The sequence below is a fragment of the Podarcis pityusensis genome (genome assembly GCF_964106645.2).
Source record: "Podarcis pityusensis genome assembly, chromosome: 7".
NCBI classification, from domain to species: Eukaryota; Metazoa; Chordata; class Lepidosauria; order Squamata; family Lacertidae; genus Podarcis; species Podarcis pityusensis.
In genome coordinates this window covers 42,730,176-42,747,503 of record NC_138031.1, presented here as the reverse complement: position 1 = coordinate 42,747,503, position 17,328 = coordinate 42,730,176, and the positions used below count along the sequence as shown (strand labels likewise).

Genomic DNA, 17,328 nt, shown 5'->3' with positions numbered 1-17,328 from the left:
CCAGTCAAGCTTGCAAAAATCTATCACTTGCCCGATAACAAATGTTGGAAATGTAAAGAAACAGAAGGTACATTATTTCACCTTTGGTGGACGTGCCCAAGGATTAAAGCTTTCTGGGAGATGATTTATAATGAAATAAAAAAGGTATTTAAATATACCTTTTTGAAGAAACCAGAGGCCTTTCTTCTGGGCATTGTTGGCCAATTGGTGCCAAAGAAGGATAGAACCTTTTTTATGTATGCCACAACAGCAGCAAGAATACTCATCGCAAAGTATTGGAAGACACAAGATCTACCCACTCTGGAAGAATGGCAGATGAAGGTGATTGACTACATGGAACTGGCGGAAATGACTGGCAGAATCCGAGACCAGAGAGAAGAGTCGGTGAAAGAAGACTAGAAGAAATTTAAAGACTATTTACAGAAATATTGTAAAATTAAGGAATCTTAGAAGGATGTTGGATAGAAACTAAGAGGTTTTTAGCTGTAATGCCTTAAGAGACATGAAAAAAGGTTTGCAATTGGGTAAAAGCTTAATGGTAAGGATTTGCTGAACTAACAAATTAAACTGGAATACAAAAAAGGGAGGTATGAGGAGGTCCGGGGAAATAAGTGTAGGGAAGATAGGTTATGGAAAATTAATGTCTTTTTAACTGTCTTATTTGGTATGTTTCTTTTTATTTTTTACTTTTTTGGTTATATTTTAAAAACTTTATTCTTTTTCTTTTTGTATTCTGTATTTTTGGTATTTTTTGAAACTTTAATAAATATCATTAAAAAACAACAACAACAGAATCTTCCCTGGTATTGATGTCAGACTGACTGGGCGGTAATTATTTGGGTCCTCTCTTTTCCCCTTTTTGAAAATAGGGACAACATTTGCCCTCCTCCAGTCTGCTGGGACTTTGCCTGTTCTCCAGGAATTCTCAAAGATGACTGCCAGCGGTGGTTCTGAGATCACATCTGCCAGTTCTTTTAATACTCTTGGATGCAGTTCATCTGGCCCTGGAGACATCTAAACTAGCCAAGTATTCTTGTACTATCTCCTTAGTTATTCTGGACTGTGTTTCCTCTGCTGAATCATTTGCTCCAAATTCTTCAGGTCGGGCATTGTTTTCTTTATCGGAGAAGACTGAGGCAAAGAAGGCATTGAGTTGTTCAGCCCTTTCTGTGTCCCCTGTTTGCATTTCACCATCTTCTCCTCTGAGTGACCCCACTGTTTCTTTGTTCTTCCTTTTGCTACGAACATACCCGTAAAAGCCTTTTTTGTTGCTTTTAACCTCTCTAGCAAGCCTGAGTTCATTCTGTGCTTTAGCTTTTCTGACTTTGTGTCTACACGTGCTGGCTATTTGTTTGAATTCCTCTTTGGTGGTTTCCCCCCTTTTCCATTTTTTGTACACATCCTTTTTTAATCTTAACTCAGTTAAAAGTTCTTTAGATAGCCACCCTGGCTTCTTTAGGTACCTTCCATGTTTCTGTCTCATTGGTATTGCCTGAAGTTGTGCTTTTACTATCTCCCTCTTAACAAACTCCCAGCCATCATGAACTCCCTTTCCTTTTAGTATTACTGTCCATGGGATCTCACCCAGCACTTCCCTAAGTTTTATGAAGTCGGCTTTCTTAAAGTCAAGAAATTGAGTCCTAGTATGCTTGGCTGCTCCTTTCCGCTGTATAGTAAACTTCAGAAGAGCATGATCACTCGCGCCTAATGATCCTTCCACTTCTACCCCACTAACCAGGTCATCAACATTGGTTAGGACCAGATGGCTGTTCCTCTTGTTGCTTCTCCCACTTTCTGGACAATGAAGTTGTCTGCAAGGCCAGTGAGGAATCTGTTTGACCTTATGCTCTTGGCTGAGTTTGACATCCAACAAATATCCGGGTAATTGAAGTCCCCCATTACTACTATCTTCCTTCCTTTTGCATGCTTGGCCATCTGTTCCAGGAAGGCATCATCTATGTCCTCCATTTGGCTTGGGGATCTATAGTAAACTCCCACAATGAGGTCACTGTTATTCTTCTCTCCCTTAATTTTGACCCAAATGCTCTCACTTTGGCTTTGAGGTTCTAAATCTTGGATCTCTTCACAGGTATACACATCCCTGACATATAACGCCCCTCCTCCTCCTTTCTTGTCTGGTCTGTTTCTCTGAAATAGATTGTATCCCTCCATTATTACATTCCAATCATGGGACTTATCCCACCAGGTTTCAGTGATGCCTATTATGTCATATTTAGTTTGCTGTACCAAGAGCTCAAGCTCATCTTGTTTATTTTCCATGCTTTGCGCATTAGTGTACAGACATTAGTGTACAGCTAATTAGTGTACATTAGTGTACAGCTATAATGAACATCATGTGAAATCTCCTCAGGTACCCCATCCCATCTAACAGCCAACTGCCACTTGGAATTCAGAATAACTGAATTAGAATCTGGAACAAAACAGACGTTTAAAAACACTACAGCTAACAGCATTCACACTGAACACATCTGTTCATGCATTATGGGGTTGGCTTAAGAGAATAATTCAGAAATCAGCAATGCGGAAGCCAAGCAGTTCTGTAATCATATTAGTGATTTTTTTGCTGTGTCTGGATAGGGGTGATTCTTGGACATGCACTCATGAACTACTGATTATATCAAGCGTCTCCTTCAATTCAAGTATGGTATCACACGGCACTGTTCTCTCATACAAATATAAGGACCCTCGTCTAATACCACACCCATGTGAGGCATTCTACTTTGGAGGACAGACTCCTCCAGCCATATATCTTGGGGAAAAGGTTTTCCTCAGCCAAGATAATTTTCAGAGCAGTCTTTTGCCATTGACCATTCCAGCTATAATAAAAAGCTCACCAGCTGAAGTCACTAGTGCTCTTTTTGTGCAAAACAATCGAGCACTTTTCGTAATAAATGGAAAGGTCTATTTGTATTTCTATAGCACATGGAAAACCTGGAAAGTGTCAACTGGCATCGATAGCCCCGTTACAGATATCACAAACATGGACTGCTGTTATTCTTTGAAGGACATCAATTGTTACGATACCAGCAATTTCATTGTGGCTTATACAGCTGGAAAGCCTGCTGAATCCACTGATGTCTTCACCTCCAAAGATGGGGGATACAGATTTGTAAAAACAAGCCCTGCCGGTTACGAAAATGCACTGATTGGTATCTACAACTTTGTTTCCTTGGCACAACTTGGAGTTATCCTCAATAAAACAGATGGTGATGAGGAAGCTTATTTTACATATACAGATATGAACTTAGCCCATCAAGAACAAGGTGCAAAATTCGACATGAAACTCTATGCAGATGAATCTGTTATTGGCATAATTCCCCCTGGCCTGAGAGGTTTTATTCTCCTTTGGACAAAAGACACTTTCGCGTTCTCTTTCAACCACGGCCTGAATGTCGCTCTGATAACAGTGCATCCCACTGATAAATATGTTAATGTGACATTACCTTCGCATGGCCTTTGTAGTGTAGCTGCCAACAGAAATGAGATTGCAGCCCTCACCAAGAGCCAGAAACTTTTCTATGGAACCCTGGACATGGAATCAACACAGATGGTATACATTGGTGATAAAACCAAGGGCAAACCCACTGACCCTTGTGTGGCGATGATGTTTGAGAATATTGGGGTGCTTTTTTTGGTCAGTGTTATTCCGAGCACGGATTCTGCATTGTATCATTTTCAGAAATGCATTATTAACATACAGGACACACTCATGACTTTACGGCCACCGCTGCAGCCCTGTCCTGTAGAGATCCTCAGTGGCGATTTCCATAACAAAATATATTATATTGATATGAAGCAGGAACTTCATTTTAATGTCACATTTGTGCCCAAGCCGGGCACTGGGACCTATCCATATGTAACTGTGAGCAATCCCCATGCGCTGGCATTTCAAGCACATATTGATCATGATGGCTTTACCTTTGATGGAAACACTAAATACAGGCTACGTATTAGGCTGCTTCAACAGGCTTTCTCGGGCATGTCTCAACTCGAGTTTCAGGATACTATTTACTCAAGCAGGATATCCACTGTCACGGTGGATATCTACAACAAAGCCATATTCTGTATTGACATGCATCCAATGACAGCCCTTATTGTAGTGGGCTGTTCACCTAAGAAACATATCAAAATTGCTGAGACTACAACAGCATGCAACAGAGGTCTCTTTCAGGATATTGTGCTGCAGAATAATTTTGTTTATTCAATTGATCGAAAGGTATATGACCCACAGTTCCTTGGCAGAAAAAAATTGTCACAGCCAAACCTTAACATTACCTATCGTTATGATCTTTGGAGATGTCCTATTCTGTTGTACTATGACAGCCCATGGCTCCCCGTTCTTGAGCTGTGGGACAATGATGAATTCATAGAATATGTTTCTGCTGATTTTGTACTGTATGAAATACATGGCATGCATAATTATGATTATCTCCTGAATGAAGTAGAAGCCGAGTGTAGGATAGCAGCGCAGAACTGGATCACTATAATGGCAGAGAATCCTGGAAAAGAGCCAAGTGATGTGTGGAACAGATTGCTTTATGAAAATTGTAAGCTTCCCCAAGAAAATGGGCCTTTGCCATCAGCTTCCAGGCCGTATCATGTTCTAAACAGGAATGAGAAGAACAGAATATTATTTCCACAGTACAATGGCATATATGTCTTCAAAGCCATTGTTGTAGATACACACTACAGCTACTGTGACCTAACAACGGTTTTCAGTGTGTATGTACATGGCGCCCTCCCAAAGTCTCAGATCAATGTTGGTAAAACACTTATTAGTTTTCTGGTTCTCATATTTGGCTCTATTTTGATGGTATACTACTTTCCTAAATTAATGAAGGAAAATGCAAGAATGAAAACAGTTTGGGCGTAATATTTTAGTCCTGTAATGTCATGCTCTGAGGAGGGGTAGGCTAATTCTCAACAGCACTGAAAGGAAATACCATTTGGTTTGCAAACCAGTATTTATGGATAAGGGATGCTTTAAAAATGTATGAGTTTTAATAAATACAAGTTGTCAAAAGAAAGTGCTTTGTGGATGGTTCTCTGACTTTAGCAATATGAGTACCTGCACTGAGCAAACTCACAGCTCCAAATCCACAGTGGGAGAGAGTAATGCACTGTTGTTTCCACAGTGTCTTAAGCATCCATGCAAGGAGGGGGAACAGGGGGGGGGGAGGGCACAGACTCAAGAAAACTTTTTCACATTTCCTTTTTCTTTCTGCACTATCCAAATATGAGCAGAATAGTGCTTCATAGGCAGTAATCGGTTTTAGGTTTGTGTATGTGTGTGTGTGGTGGTTTTGGTTGTTTTTCAGTGTGGGTGGAAACAGTTGTCACATGGGCTTTGGATTTGGGGGGAAAGCTCTCTAATGCGCTCTGATGCTACATGGTATGCTGCCTTGAAGGCTGAAATACTAAGCAAGCAGCCCATGTTACTCTCTTCTTGCCCCACTATTTTTAAAAAGTACAAACTTCTCAGTAATTTGAAAAATTGGGGAGAAAAATATTGGATTAGATTTAGATAGAATATTTATACTGGAGATAAGGGAGTGCTCTCTCTCTCTGTGTGTGTGGCTGCCGTCTTGATAACACAACACACAAGTTGTAATTAGCTTGAAGATTTATTGCAATACAAACAATTAGTCTTGGACATCTAACCAAGCATCCACGCCAGCCCTTCTAAGGAGTGCTTCCTGGTTCTGCAGAATATGCTGAACCTATTACCTTTCTCATACGTCTACCCCTTGGGCTCAGGGGATTGCTTGCTTGAGCGGGCTGATTTCTCTCCCTCCCACTCTCTCCTGACACCTTATCTACATTCCATTCTGTGTCAGGCGAGGCGGAGGGGGAGGGGCACTGCTCACAGCTGTCCGACTGCTTCCAAACTCATGCTGTGTTTCTATACTTGGGGCAGATGTGTTCATGACATCCTGGATCAGCAGTGCACTACAGCTCACAAAGTCAGAACTCTGATTCTCAAGTGCCTTACAGAAACATAGTTACACCTGCATTACTGAAGACTCAAAACTGGCTTCAAATTAATCCTGAAAGTCCTTTCTTGAGACAATGTCGAAGGTAGTTTCTGCTTCAATTTGAAGCAGTGTTTTGATGTGTGTGTTACTCTGATTTTCCTCTAGACTCAAACAGAGAAGGGAATGCCTGATTTGTTTGACAGTACTTCTGGCTCATTTTGAAAGGGGTGTTTTGTTTTGTTCTTTGCTTTGCTTCCCTGGTGGAGAAGGAATTGTTGCCCAGGTGTTGTTCACATTCCCGTTTATTGTGCACCTGCTGCATTTCCTGTGCTGAGATTTTAATCCATGATCATACATTATCCAAAACGCATATGCATCCTGTTCATGTTTGATGTGTTGTTTGTCAAACCAGCTTCACATTGGAGTGCTTTAGATGATCCTAATTTGTCTCCAGCCAACTTGTGAACCCCTTTGCAGAATCCTAATTTTTAGCTGGGGGTGGCCCTACATGGGTGAACTGTCAATCTGAGGATACACAGAACTGGGGCTCTCCACTTCAAACCCCAAACCTACAACTCTGTTTCACTTAACTTATTATTATTTATTAAACTTGTGTGCTGCCCTTCATCCAAAGATCACAGGGTGATTCACAACATATACAAAATGAAAACACAAAATACATAAAAAGACCCAAAGAAACCATTAACACCTCATCCCACAAACACATTTAAAAGGCTATAGAACGTGTAATCAGCCAAAGGCCTGGTTACAGAGAAACATTTTCACCTAGCACTTAAAGATATGCAGTGAAGACGCAAGGCAAGCCTCCCTGGGGAGATCAGGCAGGGATTTTCTCATGTTGCTACCCTCTAGAACTCTCTCGTGGAGGGCCTCTATGATGATCACGGGGTCCAGGTCAGTTCATATGGGGAGAGGTGGTCCTTGAGGTACTGCAGTCCTGAGCCATTTAAGGCTTTATAGGTCAAAAACCAGCATTTTTAATTGCACCCAGAAACTTGCAGTCAGTGCAGCTGGACTAGGATCAGTGTTATATGCTCAAACCGTCTTGTCCTGGTGAGCCACCTGGCTGCCAAATTCTGCACCACTTGAGGCTGCCAAACATTCTTCAGAGGCAGCCCCACATATTATGTGAAGCAGTAATGTAACCTAGAGGTTACCAGAACAAAGAATATAGAAGTTAGGCTATTTCTGTCCAGATACTGGTGCAGCTGGGCCACCACACAAAGCTGATGGAAGGCACTCCACACCACCGAGGCCACCTGCACCTCAAGCGACAGCAGTGGATCCAGAAGGATCCCCAAACTACATACCCGTTCCTCCAGAGGGAGTGTTACCACATCAACAGCAAGCCACCTCCCATCCATCCGGTCTAGGGTACCGCCTACTAACAGTGTCTTGTGTCTCAATCTTGATCTGGACTGAGCTTCAATTTCTTGGCTCTCATCTGCTTCATTACTGAGGCAAGACAACGATCCAGAACAAACCATTAACAGGCATCTACTTAATTTCTGTCATCATTTCAGAAACATTATGAAATAAATCAATACAGTGAATATGGTGCACATTTTATTCTATTTACAGCACATTTGTTATAAATATAATACATTTCTCGAAAAGCTTAATTAACTGGTAATTTAAACAGATCATCTGAATTGTTATAGTTACATAATAAAGTGGATGTGTTTACATGACAAACTTTAATGGTTGTGAAATAGTGCATTTTGTACTGAGATGAATGAGAACATATCTAAACTGGGGTTTTCTGTTTTTAAAGGATATTAAGTGGAGTTATATGCAGTTTGCAAAGAGGACTGGCTATCAGAATATGAAAGAAATCCCAATTTCACTTTTTTAAAAGTGGAAAATGAAAAACTGGGTAGGATTTATTTTTGTATCTTATTGAACTTCACAGAAATGTTATGAAAAAATGGTTCATGAACAAACAAACAAATAAAAATGCCAGCAGGGGTCTGTGCCCTAAATTGCTTCCTAATGCAGCCACAAATATTAACACAGGTTTTAACAGCAGTATGGCTGCATTTGACAGGGTCTAAGGTATACAGGAGTTTCCAATTCTGTTACGAAGAGGATGATACCCAATTAAGTTACATGGAGTAGACCCACAGAAATTAAGTCAATTGATTTCATTGGGTTTGTTCTGAGCATGACTAACATTGGATATCACCAGTAATGTTGCGTATTTCCACTTAATTTATGGAATACTTTTTTAAAAATAAATGTTCTGTCAAGTTAATGTACCAGGCATTATGAAACAGAAGGAGACAAGTACTTGTAATAGTTTGGAATTTTATCTACACTATTTTAACAGTTCATATGCCAAGGTTGCAGGTTAAAAGTAATGAAGTAAGTAACAGTACTCAAAACACTTCTTTTCTTTTTGGTTTTAAATAAACCTGCAGCAAGTCAAACATTGCCAATGATGATCAGTGCTGGCATCGAGTTCTGCTGACTTGTTTCAAACAAAGTAACCTGGTCCGAAAGCTTGGCAAAAACTCGTGGGGTTCCAAGATTATATACTCCTGTGTGGACGAAACAGGCCTTTAACTGCAGGCTGGATACTTCCTGGCTTTTCAGCTGAAGCTTGTATTGTGTTTGCCCAAGCCAAGTAAATGAACCATGGATTTCAAGTGTTTCTGGACTGGAAAAGAGAAAACATGTCATATTCTTCGGCTCATGCCCCAAAGTGTTAGTATAAACCTATGAGTAACTTAGCCAAAGTGACAGTGATTCAATAATTTACTCAAAGCATACTGGGATATAATAAAACCAGTTATATTTATACTAGCTTTTTGCTTATTTATCCACACCACAAGGAATTTCAGTTTAATGCATTCCAAAGTTTGCAGCCTATTATTACTATTTCAATTCTTACCCACCTTTCACCACAAGGTTCCAGGGCAGGTTCCAGAAGTTTAAAAAGCAACACTGAAATTTCCGAGTAGTTTTCAAGAGTAGTCCCACACAGAGTGAATGGCAAAAATCTAGTCTGGAAGTTACCAGAGCGTGGAGTAGCATGGCCAAGTCATTTCTGTCCAAAAGGTGTTGTATTTCATGAACCCGCTGAAGATGGAAATAGACATTCCTAGCTACCGTATTTTTCGCCCTATAGGACGCACCGTCCCATAAGGCGCACCTAGTTTTTTGGGAGGGAAATAAAGGGGAAAAAAATTATTTCCCCCCCCAGGCACGGGGCTGGGGTGGGGGAAGCCCGAGCTTCCCCCGACCCCAGCCCCCAGAACAGGCAACTCTCCGCAAGCAGTGGGAGCCCAGCGCAGGGCTCCCTCGCCTTGCGGAGAGGTGCGTGAAGTCTGGGCACGCTGGGCTCAGCGCGCCCAGCCTTCGGCATGCAGGCAACTCTCCGCAAGCAGCGGGAGCCCGGCGCGGGCTCCCACGGCTTGTGGAGATCTGCGCGAAGCCTGGCGAGCAAGAGGGGTCGGTGCGCACCGACGCCTCTCGCTCTCCAGGCTTCAGCGAAAGCCTGCATTCGCCCCATAGGACGCACACACATTTCCCCTTCATATTTGGAGGGGGGAAAGTGTGTCCTATGGGGCGAAAAATACGGTACCTAAGTTTCCAGTGATGACGCTGGATACCCCCAACCTACAAATCTGCTATTTCAAGGGAAATACAGCCCCATCTAGTTCCACCTCCTAAACTTGAGAACTTGAACACATCAGTAGTTTTCATTTGTTGGCCAACATCCAGCACATCACTGCCTCCAAGCACCAGTCTTGGACTTCAGCCCCCTCTCCTAATTCAGTTGGAACAGAACTATAGAGTTGGGTATCATCTGCAGACTGGTGACACTTCACTTAATATCTCCTTATGACAGCCCCCAGTGGCTACAGAGAGTTGTGAAATATCATGGGGTACAAGGCTGAACCCTGCAGGACCCCACAGGGAAACTCCAATGGTGTTGAGCTGTGCCCCCCACTCCAACTACTTTCTGGAAATGGTCTGGGAGGTAGGAGAAGAAGCACTGAAGTACACTGCTCCAAACCCCACCTTCCCAAAAGGATACTGTGGTCAATGATATCTAAGGCCACCAAGAACTCAAGGAGAACATGTATTTCCTTACTCAATTCAAGGAGCATTACAGTCGGCAACCATTTAATGGGGGGGTTCCGTTCCTGGCCCCTGCATGCATCAGCAGAGCACATATAAGTGTGCCCTGCCCCCCTTTTTAGTGACATTTTCTGCCACTTTCAGGTTCAGCGCTGTGCACACAAGCACAATAGCATAATCGGTTGCCATCTATACTACAAACAACGCACAACCTTTTTTTATGCTATGAATTTGGTAAGGGAAAAAAGTAGGGAGGGAAGTTTAGGTGCATGAAATAATATTTATGCCCAACATGTTTCAGAACAAATTCTTCTTACTCAGAGACATGTTTTAGCAGCAATTCTTAAATGCAAGAGACCCTCCAAGCAAAGATTTATTCTAATATGTGTTGGGCTTGGAATAAATCTCATTTTAAACACTTGCGAGTTCCCTCCTCCCCTTTTCCTGCCAGTGTTGCTTTCCCAGTTTTGTGGTTGAATTTTGCAACATTTATAATTGCTAAGTGAAACATCAACAGTGTCCAATATGTGGAAACATATTCTGGAACTGTACTGATGTCACTGTGTGTGTGCATGTGTCTGCATGTTAGAGAACCAAAGGAAATAATATGAGGAGTAAAACCAGACACATCTCCCCCAACAGATTATGAATGTCAGAGTCAACAAACTGGATTGACTTTCCTCACAATAATATTTCAGAGTAGGCTCTAACAAGGAATCCTCTGAATCACTCCTACATAACATAAAATTATAAATTGGAAAAACATGTGAAGTACTTAGTTACTTACTAATTTATTACACTGTTATCCGCCCCCCCCTCCAAGGTCTGGGCTGCAAACATGATTCCCAACTCTTTTTATCCAAAGTTTGTGATGAGAGATACTGGCTGAAAGATACTGCTTGCAACAATATCACCCAGGAAGCTTTGCAAGTGAGTAGAGATTTGAAACTGTTGAGCTGAAATTTTAGATAACATTTCTCCTTCATCATTTGTAACCTTTCCACTGCCTTCAATAAACCTTTAGATTGAAGTAAGTGGTTCATACACAGAAAGGAGGTTTCCCTTTTAATTAAGATATGTTGTCTAGAGGTGAATATCTAAATTTGATTTGCTTCATTAATATAAAATTTAGCTTTAGAATATTACCTTGTTGTTTTATGTCGCAAGTCAATGATCACATCAACATCGGCCTGAGAGCAATTTGAAAGTAGAAGAGTGACTGGTACTATACAAAGGCTACAAAAGAAAAGTCTCATTAGAAGCTTTGTCCTGATACTTCTGACTTTGGAAAACACAACTACACAACACAATATGCACCTTTATTAACAAGAATGAAAAATCAGCCAGAGGCCAAACCCTTCAGTTATAATTCCAAAATAAATCACCATCTTAGCTATGTTACCTGTGTTTGTTCACAAACATCTTTCAATTACAAGGTCTCTGGAGCAGGGATTGTCCACTGATGGCAGAATTATCTATAGCACATTATGCTCTTGTGCCAAAATGCTCAGGCAACCTATCAACATGTGGGGCTACTTTTGACTTATCCACAGTTCTTAATAAAGAAAGGAATCATTATTCTTCAGCTAGATGGGAAATTATAATAAAGCTGCTCTGCAACAGCCTCCATTCTCCTTTCTGGGTTCAAATGCAAAGTGACAACATGAGGCTAGAAACAAGTGTTTAACCAAAGAGAATGCAGCACTCTGAAGCAGAGGCTGCTGTACCCTTCTTTGCTGAACTACACACATGACCATATCTCCACCCCCACCTTACATGGGGTGTTAAAACACAATAAGAGAAGGCAACATTCTGAATGAGGTTGTTCTTAGTTTATGTTGGCTGAAGTTTTGATTAAAAAAATTGATCTTTAGCATGAGAAACTCCCATGGTTCTTTCAGCTCTTGAATTTATTCAAAATTTGAGAATGCAAAGGAAGGAAGCCTAACTCCAGATCTAATTCAATGAGTTAGTTAGGATGTGGTGGATCTTCAGCTTAGCCAGAAGGACCAACAGAATTTACACCAGTATAAGTCCTGAAAATGGGCATCCTGGGGGAGCGGTGGGGGCTGGGTCGACTTATTGTGGATCCTTACACCATTCAGCTTGATCATGTGACCTAGCAACCCAGCAGAATTTATGTCAGCAAAAAAGAGTTACACCAGCTTCCCATACTCAAGATCCCTCCCAAATACTCCGCTTCAAAAGAGGCCTTTGTGATATTATTTAACAGTGATGAAAAATAGCCTTTAAATTTTAAATAACTATTAAAATTAAAGGCTAACTATTACAATGGTCATTTCTTTTTGTTCTTTGTAGTTCAGTGTTGCACTGCATAGTTCTTCCACTGAAGACTACCTGCATCACATTCAACAATATCTAAATTCCTTAAATTAGAACAAAGAAGCATTCAAACCTTTTTTGATGAAATGGGTGGTTATAGGTTTCTGGATAATGAAGACTAGTTTTAATAAGGCTGGAAAACTGATCCAGAGATGGCCTAGCAGGTACCGATGTGTTTTCTGGCCGAAAAAAATTGAAGAGCCCTATCTCTGATGACTCCTGGAATACAAGTGTTAAATAAGCAAAGTCGTATAAAATCAAGAAGAACTCAATCCCGCATATGAGAAATACATAAGAGATCTTATTCAAATCATGTAAGAGGAAAAAAACTGTTCATTGATTCTTTCTTTAAAACAAATGCAGAAGAAATGTCCAATACGATCAAACTTCTGCAGGAGATGGAACAACCAAGAGGGCCCCCTCTGCTGATCTTAACACCCAAGAGGATCCATAGGGAAGGAGGCAATCTTTCAGTTATTTGGAGCCTAAGTCATTCAGGGCTTTAAACACTAGCATGAGCAACTTGAATTGGACCCAGAAACAAAGTGGCAATGTATATGCTTAAGAAAAGTGGTTAGATAATAATAATAATAATAATAATAATAATAATAATAATAATAATTTATTTATTTATTTATACCCCGCCCATCTGGCTGAGTTTCCCCAGCCACTCTGGGCGGCTCCCAATCGAGTGCTAAAAACAATACAGCATTAAATATTAAAAACTTCCCTAAACAGGGCTGCCTTCAGATGTCTTTTAAAGATAGGATAGCTGCTTATTTCCTTCACATCTGAAGGCAGGGCGTTCCACAGGGTGGGAGCCACTACTGAGAAGGCCCTCTGTCTGGTTCCCTGTAACCTCACTTCTCGCAATGAGGGAACTGCCAGAAGGCCCTCGGCGCTGGATCTCAGTGTCCGGGCTGAATGATGAAGGTGGAGATGCTCCTTCAGGTATACTGGGCCAAGGCTGTTTAGAGCTTTAAAGGTCAGCACCAACACTTTGAATTGGGCTCAGAAACGTACTGGGAGCCAATGCAGATCTCTCAGGACCAGTGTTATGTGGTACCGGCGGCCACTCCCAGTCACCAGTCTAGCTGCCGCATTCTGGATTAATTGCCGTTTCTGGGTCACCTTCAAAGGCAGCCCCACATAGAGTGCATTGCAGTAGTCCAAGATGAGTTCTAAAGGCAACCCTACCCACTGCATTTTGGACCAGTTGAAGTTTCCAAGTTATCTACAAGCGCTTCCCTGCATAGGATACATTGCAATAATCATCCAATCTGGAAGTTACCAGAGCATAGAGTACCATGGCCAAACTATCTCTGTCCAAAATGAGCCACAGCAGGCAAAACAGGCAGGGCTGGAAATGGGCACTCCTCACCACTGAGACCACCTGGGCCTCAAGTGACGGCACTGGATCCAGGACTACCCCACAAGCTCCAAACTTGTTCCTTCCAGAGGACTGCAACCGTGTCCATTATGGGCTCTCTTCATACTTCCTGGACTCAAAACACCTAATAACTTTGTCTTTTCAGTGTCACCTTGTGAATGAAGGCCCAGGTGGTTTCAGTGGCTACAAGTGCTTTTTACCAGCTTGGGATGGTAAGACATCTATGACCCATTTTTGGACCGGGACAGCTTGACTACTGTTGTTCATGTGCTAGTAACCTCCAGAGAAAATTACTGATAGGCACTTTATGTGCCTTTGAGGTTAACCTGGAAGTTGCAGATAGTGGAGAATATGGCACCTCTACTGCTCACTGGGACAGATTATCGCCTGTGTTACACTGCCTCTTGAAGAATTGCACAGGCTACCGATAGTTAAGCTTTGTGGGGGGAAATGACACTATAGTTAAGCAAAAGAACAACCTAACCCCAAATACTTTTACTCAATTCTTATTAATCTGGTGTAGGGTCATTCTCTACATCACTTTATGCACAAATTGGGGAGGGGATGGGAAAAGAGCATATATAAATTTCCTACATGGAGAATAGAATTTTAAGAGCAGTGTGAGTGTCAAGCCTCCCAAGAATTTATTCAAAGGCAAGGAAGTTAAAAGCAGAGATCAAGCTATTTGTGGTGACACCCAGCTTGTTTGGTGAGGAGGGAGGATGAGGTAACAGCAGGTTATTAAAACAGATAACAGAAATGGTGACCATACAGCACTATAGAAATGTATCTTTCCCCTGGATTCCCATACCTGTTCCAAGTCTTCCCAGTCAGAATTCCCGAGTATTTTTTTAAAACCCTAAAAAAACAAAGGTATAAGAGCAAGATAATATATTCCACCATGCACAAATATGCTAATTAAAGTTAGTTCAAGATATTTTGCTAAGGGAAATCCTGGCTGGCCTTAATCGTGATTAATATGTGCACCAGGGAGGAAACATTTTCTGAGGTTGAGTCATGATCTATAGGTGGAAGGAAGTCATCATTATGTTTGCACTTGACTCAACTTTTATTTAGACATGCTTCAAGAAAACAGGTTGATACAATAGCCCATCTTCACATCCCCCCCATGCAGAACTCTAGTCCAACCTTCATTCCAAGCGTTTGGCAGTATCTCAGTACTCCTACATTCATTGTGTTCTTAATAATGGAACTTCTAATATATACTATGTTATAGAATTCTGCCTGAGATCCATCTGGTCAAGGAGATTTCCTCCTCCCAAATATTTCTCAAAGTTCATCTATTAAAATGCTAGCAAGGCCGATTTTACACCTTAATAACTGTTGATATATACTATTGTTGTACTGTGTATTTTGGGGTCTATGGACTGCAATAAAGCTTGTATGTAAAAAAACAAACCCTTGCTTTTCTTAAAAACAAAAAAAGTAATTCTTCCATGATACCTGCTTTTGAGGGAAAGAAAATGCTTCCTTCCCTACGGTATGAAGCACAACGTGATGCTGTCCTTCCAAAATGAGTTGCTTGTTATCCTCCACCACATATGCCTGTTTGAGGAAAAAGTTGAAAAAGATCACAACATAAATGAAATTGTAAGGTGTAAGTTGTAACAGGAATTTTCCAAATATTAACAGCTAAGAATGGACACAAATATGGACAAATATGGTTAAAATAATAACCTATTATAGATCTATTGTAAATTATATTGTTGAGTAGTGTTACCAGAGTATAGCCATCCCAATACTTTTATTTGGTTATTAAACACATTTATAAAGAACCCTTAAAATGACATATTTAAAAACATGTAGTTAAGTGGGCGGTTAGTGGAAACAGTTGAACTTCATCTCCAAATTGTTGAACTTCATCTCCAGACACATTCACCAGGGGCTGATAATGCTATCCTTTAGGAAGTGTTTTAAAATGGCCCCGGTCTCCTAGGTCCGTGTCAGTCAATAACATTAAGCAGCATCTCTACTGTTTTGTATGCTTAGGTTGTACTGATTTGCTTATCTGTGGAAATATTTTATACATACTTTCCAAAGTACAATGATGTTCAAATCCACCTCACTGCACTTCTGTATTAGTCTGACAGCATTGTCAGGAGATGGTTTTGCAGTTCCTTGTGATGTGTGCACACTTTGCTGTGATCGAGTTCTTTTTAAGTCAGAATATAAGCTTCGGAAAAAGAAATCCGCACATGGACTGGTTGAACTGATTATCTATGAAAAAAGGGAACAGAGGTGTTGTTCTTCAGAAATAGCCAGTAAAATATTTGTTTAAAAAACAGACTATAAACTGTAATCCAAGAGTGATGTGCATTCTTCAGAGGTTGCCTCTCAAATTATAATTCCACAGAAACCCTAAATGGTTCATCATGTTCCTCCAGTTCCAAAACAGTCTGGGGATTTACTGCAATAATTTCATTTAAAAAGGCGAATGGTACTACTGTATGTTTGTAATTGTGCACTCGCACACTGCACTTTTAAAAAGCAGTTCAGTTCAGCAGAGTTGTTCTCTGGCCAAGAAATATTTAGACATGCACATTGATTGTGGTCATCTTCTGCTTATGTCTAAAACTGTATATACAATGTGGAAGAGAGAATGTGATTGTACTTGAGTAATTATCACATGTTTTTAAAATGCCTTTAGGCACATTAGAGCTCCTGAGCTTTGTGAGTAACTACATAAAACATATCAATACTTTATTTTTACTTTTATTATTCAGTACATGGGTACTTGGACCATTGACTTTTCTGTGTTTTAGATTTAGCAAGGTTTCTTTTCCATCACCCAAGATCATTTATTGGAATAAATGCTTTGCTGATGTGGTTATATTACACCACTGTATAAACACATTAAAAAAATGACATGTATACCTGTTCACTTCCAAAAACGATATCTGCAAATGTATAATTTTCTACAAATGAAAAGGGAGAAAAATGTTAGCCCATAAAAATGAATGAAGATTTAATTATAGAAATATTATACTCCAAAAAACTAAATACTTACCTACTGAATGCTTGCATCTTACTGCTTTCAAGCACAGTTTTCCTTTCTCTCTGTTAGCCAGCTTAATATCTGATAGAAGGAATGACCAAATATGGATTGCTTCTCATGTCATATAAGTTTACACTTTAACATCATAACTGCTAAGCTCACATATTTTACACACAGCAGCATAATCACAAACTTGTGTGTGTGTCTCTCTGTGTGTGTTTTAGGGTAATACTATTATTATTCTTCAAGTACTTAACAAAAATTCTTCTTGTGCTTCTAAATCTTTTACTTGTGACATGTTACAATTTCTGGTCCAGACCTTTTCTGGCCCAGAACTTTCCCACCACTTCCTAAGCACAACTACTGTTCCCTCCCTCCCACCCCTACATTAAATAATGTCCTACAGACCCTCAGGAACAGTTTTTGGGGGTGCAGTGAGCTGCAGTCAAAAGGAAGCAGGAAAGTTCCATTTGATG

The 17,328-nt window shown here is 40.6% G+C and overlaps 2 protein-coding genes across 2 annotated transcripts in view; one reads left to right on the top strand and one right to left on the bottom strand.

The window, feature by feature from the left end:
* Positions 1–2,435: 2,435 nt before the first annotated feature.
* On the top strand, positions 2,436–5,048 carry CATSPERD (cation channel sperm associated auxiliary subunit delta). Its single transcript, XM_081013153.1, has one exon. It carries the CDS (start codon positions 2,540–2,542, stop codon positions 4,892–4,894), a length of 2,355 nt encoding a protein of 784 aa, XP_080869279.1. The 5' UTR covers positions 2,436–2,539; the 3' UTR covers positions 4,895–5,048.
* Positions 5,049–7,570: 2,522 nt separating this feature from the next.
* The window catches only part of TRAPPC8 (trafficking protein particle complex subunit 8), a 55,502-nt gene continuing 45,744 nt past the window's right edge, over positions 7,571–17,328 (bottom strand). The window contains exons 23-30 of the mRNA XM_081013154.1: positions 16,865–16,933; positions 16,732–16,772; positions 15,889–16,074; positions 15,301–15,402; positions 14,648–14,695; positions 12,520–12,665; positions 11,250–11,339; positions 7,571–8,676 (exon numbers count right to left, since the gene is read on the bottom strand). Of these exons, the coding sequence (XP_080869280.1) occupies positions 8,442–8,676; positions 11,250–11,339; positions 12,520–12,665; positions 14,648–14,695; positions 15,301–15,402; positions 15,889–16,074; positions 16,732–16,772; positions 16,865–16,933 (917 nt within the window). The 3' untranslated portion in view covers positions 7,571–8,441. The remainder of the gene's footprint in view (positions 8,677–11,249; positions 11,340–12,519; positions 12,666–14,647; positions 14,696–15,300; positions 15,403–15,888; positions 16,075–16,731; positions 16,773–16,864; positions 16,934–17,328) is intronic.